Raw genomic sequence first — 6,232 nt, 5'->3', positions numbered from 1 at the left:
CAGCAGCCACAGCATGCACAGTATACATTTGTGTTATACTATGTTATTGTATTTTGACATTTTAGACAGTATCAGTATATGCAGATATATTGATGTAATTGTATCAGATTGTTGGACATTTGTGTTGTAATAGATGTTGGATTTAGAGGTTGTATTAGATGTTCAACATTTGTGTTATGTTAGATATTGTATTAGATGTGTTGTTTTATTGATATGTGTTGATATTGTATTATGTGTTGTTATTGATGAGTTATGTATACAGGGAAAATGAAAAAACTAAAAATAAAAAAAAATTTAAAATAAATAGCGACGGATATTATTAAATCCGTCGCTATATAGCGACGGATAATTTTAAATGCCCGTCGCTATTTGCAAGGCAATCCACGTGGCCATTTTGGGATTTAGCGACGGACCTATTATTTCCGTCGCTAATTAGCGACGGAAAAAATACTTCCGTCGCTAGTTGTGGTAGGGTTGCACGTGTCAATTTATCGGCTTTAGAGACGGAATATTTATATTCCCGTCGCTAATTAGCGACGGAAAATATATTTGTATATATATGTTTCATCTATCTTCAAATTAATCGAGTAATGCTTATAGCTTAACACGAGAGACGCCTTTTTTCCATGGGCTCTGCACAGCGTACGTGATATATATATATATATAAAACAAGGGAGGGAGAGGAATTGTTGTTGCCAGGCCAGGTTCAGTGGAAGTATATATGGAATAATGTGGTGTATTATATTATATTTTGACCGATCGATCGAGCTATATAGGAAACAAGGAAAGGCAAGTTGAGATGGACCTGCATTAACTTTGTTCCACAAACCACCTACATGGGCCTGCTCTTCCACCTAACATCGCTGCTTTGCTTGGTCCACCACTGGCTTTAAGTTGCCCCGTCCAAGTCTTCAAGTTACCATGAAAATTTATAAATATTTTAGTTAGATGATGAGAAATTATAATAAGTACTTATATTAATGGAGAAAGAAAGTGATTAAAATAGATTTAGTTAGTAATTATAAAATAAAATATTATAATTTTATTTAAAAATATATAGATGAGAATATACAATTTAGTTTAAAGACATAAAAAATCTAGTTCGATAAAAAGATTAACATATTATTATAAAACTAAAGGAAAAAAGCTAATAAAATCCTTGGATTTTTTTTTCATATTCTCTCCTAAACTTTGTTGCTTTTAAAGAAATTGAGTAATAAGTGCTCATGGAATTTTTATTATTTAGATCTGTATCATCAAATTCCAACAAAGTATTTCTTCGTGTAACACAAAAAATAAAGGGGTCAATGAATCAGCGAAGTATTTCAACTTTATGACTTATTACATATTACAGTAATACCACATGCAGATATCAACTGTGCCATATCGTGAGGACCTAAATAATTTATTGACACATTTATATTTATCACAGATGAACAATATATTAAATACAATTATAATGTTTAATAATTTTATTTTTTTTAAAAATATAAATTAGAAATAAAAGAAGTTTACAAAACAAACAAAGCTTAAGATATTACATATATACTTACAGAGATTAAGATAAAAATTAGGAAAAAGACAATATTTATATAAATGATTATATATATATTACCACTAAATAATATTATTCTAATGTAGCAGCAAAAAGTTATAATCCTCACCGGGCGCCGCTCCAAGAGTTAATATTATTTTAACAACAAGAAAAAGACAAAGCTTAATTATTATATATATTATTTTAGAATTTAGTATTTGAAGTGCCATTTGATTTATTAACTCAAATTACAACTTAACATACAAATTACAATTTACAATAATAATATTTTAAGCAACGAACACAGTTATATAATAATATTTTTCGTCGAGCCAGTCACAAGACATTCCAATAATAATTAATAGCTAGTGAAAAGTAAAGTTTAGGTGAGGAAAATGGGTTTTCTAAATTAAATCAAATCAAATCAAATCAAATCACAATGAATACCGTGGGACCCAGTTTGCCGAGGGGCGAGGAGACAGGGTGGGCCCACGGGGGAACAGTCAGCAACAACATTAAAATCGGTTCCTAACAATGGCGGAAAAAGAACACCAAACTCGCCAAGTCGTGCACTCGACGCAATCAATGTTGCCTCCTGATTTTTTGCAATCTTCGGTGCGTGGGTGCGCTCGTGGGTGCGCTCGCAACGTGTGCCTTTTTTTGTTTTGTTTTTGGGGAGAAGTAGACGCTTTTTTTTTAAAATTATTTTAAAGGTCGTGGACATATTCGGACCGATCAGGCAGCGAACCGTGTCCCGCGGCTCGATCGCCAATTTGAGCCCTCGCGAACCGGAAGAAAAAAAGCCGAGCCGGCTCAACTCGCTTTTGTTTTCTTCTCTGAACTAATTCACTTGCTGGTCTTGTGGTCCTCCGGGCTATCCAAACTCATAGCTTTTCTCCTTTATGAGCTCGCAGGATATTCTGACCGACGGACGACACGACTCAGGAGCCAAGCGTGGGGGCCGTAGACCACGACTCTGTTCCGAGGGTCGCGACGGGTTGATTTCCTGTTCCGTGAGTCGTGAGTGACAGAGGATGGGTTCCCACTGGGCCCGCCGTGTCCGTCCAATAGGGACGCCGCACACGGGGCGCATTTAATGGAAAGGGCGAGGCACGTGCCCTGCACGTGCGGTTGTTTGTAGTGGTTTTTTAATTTTATTTACGGAGGAGAGAAAGATGCGGACGCAGACGATGTCGGCAGTAGGGCTGCGACAGGTGCCGGTTGGCCTCCTCGCCTTCACCGCTGTCGCCGTCGCTGCCTCCACCGGCTGTACCAGGTTGCCTTTGTTTTAAATTAATGTATTTTTTTATCAAATTAAATTCGGCTTTTAAAATTAATTAAAATTTAGTTTAATTAATTTTGGGGGTTTTCTGGCATTTCAACGACAGGATTAGACAGTGATATGCTTTATGTTTGGTTAAACCTAAACAAACACCTTCATCGACCAGTCAGAATCGAGTTTATCCTAAACTAACGATAAGCCCCAAGTCTAATGCAGGAGGAAGAGGAAGCTGGTAGCGATCAGCGAAAGCAGACGCAAAGGTGCCTCCTTTTTTACTCCTCTGCCCTTTGCGATTGTTTGTTCGACTACCTTTGAATCTTCACCAGTTTGTTTGATGATCTCGTGTTCTCTATGCGGAGGTTGATGTCGCCGACCGTGGAGCATGATTACATAGGTCTCTCGGAGCGGAACTCCTCTGCCGGCGGGGTCGAGGAAGGGCTTCTGAACCTCGAGGCGACGGAACTCAGGTTGGGGCTTCCTGGGTCGGAGTCGCCTCACCGCGAGGAGAAGATCGGGGGGCTCACTCTGGATTTGCTCCCTAAGAGCTTCGTCTCCGGTGCCAAGAGGGGGTTCTCCGACGCCAACGATGACGGCGTTAAGTGGGGATTTGCAGCCGAGGGTGGTGGATCTGAAGTGAACTCGGTAAAAGGTGGCGGCTTGTTTTCGACTAGAGGAGGGGAGGTTGCGTCCGGTGGCAGTGCAGGGCAGATTTCTGGGCAAGGGAATGTGGGGAAGGACCTAGCGGTGAAAGCTGTTGGGCAGGAGCGGAAGGTCACCCCGAAGGGCTGTGGTTCTGTTGGGAATGATAGTCCGGTAGCTCCTGCAGCGAAGTAAGTGTGATAAAAATGATCCTAAATTTTGCTTTGATAGATTCATAAATCTTCATGCGTTCTGGATTCTGTTTTTTGTTTCTTATTTTCTTTTGGCATAGCTTGGATCTTTTAATCGAGTTTGTTATAATTTCCCCCGCCGTTTCACTGATTTTTGTTCTTGTTTGCTCCCCGTTGTTTTCCCCCCTTCTTCTTCCTTACGTTGAGTGAAAAAAGAGTCTTTTTTGGGTGCACAAACGTAGAATCTGGGTGACAATTGGCATCCGTTTGGTGGTTTGAGGTGCAAAAAGGGTTTACAATGGTATAAACTCTGCCATTCATTTTAAAGGAAGAATCGATTTTTTTTCTTTGCGCCATAATGAATACGTCAGGATCTTTGTATCCATGAAATGACATTAATAAGCAAGGATGCTACTATGCGCTGCTGTTTTCTTGGCTATTCTGGTCAGATGGACATGAAAATAACATTAATTCATGCGGTTTCTCTTTTTTCTTATTTTTTCCTTTCTTCAGAAATTTAATCAACTAACTTATTTAAAATATTGTGTATGCTTTTGAGAGACTAAGATTTTCCCTTGGACGTTAACATATGTATTCAAGTTTTATCTACTTCTGAGTATCTGGAGAATGAATATCTTAAGAATCTTGATACTGAAATCCTTTTCTTAAGTTTGTCGGTGCACCATGGGCTATTTTTATCTTTCTTTCTTTGTATGTTCTATTTTGGTATCATGTTCAATTGAAACCATAACACTTTGGAACAGATATGAGATGCATAGTTTTTCCATAGATCTACTGCCAAATTATCTTCTAGTTAATTGATCATGTACATACAGATGTATATAGAACATTGACCATGTAACGAACTTGCATATGGCAGAGCACAGGTGGTTGGATGGCCACCTATCCGTAGTTATCGGAAGAATACTATGTTTACAAATCCATCTAAGATTAAAGATGATGCTGATGGGATGCAAGGACTAGGGTGTCTTTATTTGAAGGTTAGCATGGATGGAGCCCCTTATCTCAGGAAAGTTGATCTCAAAATATACAAAAACTATAAGGAACTTTCATCAGCACTTGAGAAAATGTTCAGCGGCTTCACAATTGGTGAGATTTAATTATTCATTATTTTTAAATGAGATAGAAAATAACCAAGACTGTTATTTGTTTAGATATATGTTTCTTTATGCCATTATTTGCAACAATACTCATTTCTTTCTTTTCTTTTTAATCTTGTAACAACAAATATCCAAAATTTTCTCCCCTCTTTTTCCTTGGCATCCTTTATTCAGGTGTATTCTAGTAGGAATCTAGTCAGTCATATATTACTATCATCAAATTCAGTTCGCTGAAACTTAATATGGTGCAAATGATATGATGGAGTTTCATTCTTCTAATTCCTCTCTAGTTCCATCTCAGTTGGTTCTGTCAATGTTCAAGTTTTAGGGGGAGTTTACTTCTTTCCATTCAATTTCAGGTCGGTGTGATTCTCATGGAATGCCAGGCAGAGAGGAGTTATCTGAGAATCATGGTTCTGAGTATGTCATTACTTATGAAGACAAGGATGGAGACTGGATGCTTGTTGGTGATGTGCCATGGGAGTAAGTACCTTATTTGCTTATTCACAGTTCATGTATTTTCTGTTTCATTAATTCTTTATATTTTTATTTGGACTTAATGTAAGCAATTTGTCCTTTTGGTCATGAATTATTTGTTGTCTCTGAAACTTCCAATCACATTCTTTTCTGCATGAAAGATATTCAGATGTTTCAGAACAAGCTGTCTGATGAGAATGCATCCCCATCGTGCTATTAATTAAATTAAATGAAATATTTCAGGATGTTCACAAACTCATGCAGGAGGTTGAGGATCATGAAAGGTTCAGATGCTATCGGACTTGGTCAGTATAATAATGCTTTCCTTTACATTTCATTTTCTAGACTTTTGATCTGATACGTAAAGTAGTTCCACATTACCTATGAATTTGCAATAGTATTTCTAAAGAAGCATTTCTTCATTCCATTTTCTAGCGTCCTCATTTTGCAAAATAATCTTAGAGTTTCATGTGTCCGCAAATGAAGTTTGAGTTCATTCAAGACTAACAAAACTATGATTGTTTCTGTAGCCCCGAGGGCCCTGGAGAAATGCAAGAACCTGAACTAGACACATTATCATGCCGCCAAGAATGGGCACAATAATCAGATAGCTGTAAGTGTATTTGAGAATGGAAGTTGAAAGGGTTTAGTCATCAATTGTTTTATATAGCTTATGCTTCGTGGCTTGCTGTTCCGAATGGACTATTTAGGCGTGTTACTTCGTTCCGATGCTTGAGTCAGGACCTAAGTTTGATAGACCATGCTTAAGTTTCTGTGAGTCTCCCTTGTAATTGTAATATAAATGCTTGGATTGCTGTTTGCAATTGATTAGCCATTATTTACTATTTGAAGCTCATTCTATTGTTGCATTTGGACATCTGAATCAGCCATCTGATGGATGCCAAAGATCTGGAAGAAAAAAAATGGAATTGCCTAAACTTCATTCCAAAGAGGATGGAGTTCAAATAACGAATGTTGTTGTCCTTCT

The 6,232-nt window shown here is 37.7% G+C and overlaps 1 protein-coding gene across 1 annotated transcript; it reads left to right on the top strand.

Annotated features, from left to right (window-relative positions):
• Window positions 1–2,984: 2,984 nt before the first annotated feature.
• LOC141817647 (auxin-responsive protein IAA17-like) lies at window positions 2,985–6,100 on the top strand. The gene is made up of 6 exons (XM_074705290.1): window positions 2,985–3,076; window positions 3,176–3,646; window positions 4,527–4,756; window positions 5,127–5,250; window positions 5,488–5,549; window positions 5,775–6,100. The coding sequence occupies exons 1-6, from the start codon at window positions 3,027–3,029 to the stop codon at window positions 5,810–5,812; spliced, it is 975 nt and encodes a 324-aa protein (XP_074561391.1). The 5' UTR covers window positions 2,985–3,026; the 3' UTR covers window positions 5,813–6,100.
• Window positions 6,101–6,232: the final 132 nt, after the last annotated feature.

This window comes from Curcuma longa, unplaced genomic scaffold (genome assembly GCF_044706935.1).
Source record: "Curcuma longa cultivar G26 ecotype Majalengka, Jawa Barat unplaced genomic scaffold, ITB_CL_G26_1.1 contig_21390, whole genome shotgun sequence".
NCBI classification, from domain to species: domain Eukaryota; kingdom Viridiplantae; phylum Streptophyta; class Magnoliopsida; order Zingiberales; family Zingiberaceae; genus Curcuma; species Curcuma longa.
Note: the sequence above shows the minus strand (reverse complement) of the source record. Positions and strands in the feature narration are given on the sequence as shown.

Excerpts from the sequence above, each read along its gene's own strand:
- LOC141817647 (XM_074705290.1), top strand. The coding sequence starts at position 3,027 with ATGCAGGAGGAAGAGGAAGCTGGTAGCGATCAGCGAAAGCAGACGCAA. Across the intron at positions 4,757-5,126 it reads GTTCAGCGGCTTCACAATTG|GTCGGTGTGATTCTCATGGA; the intron begins GTGAGATTTAAT and ends ATTCAATTTCAG. Across the intron at positions 5,251-5,487 it reads GTTGGTGATGTGCCATGGGA|GATGTTCACAAACTCATGCA; the intron begins GTAAGTACCTTA and ends GAAATATTTCAG.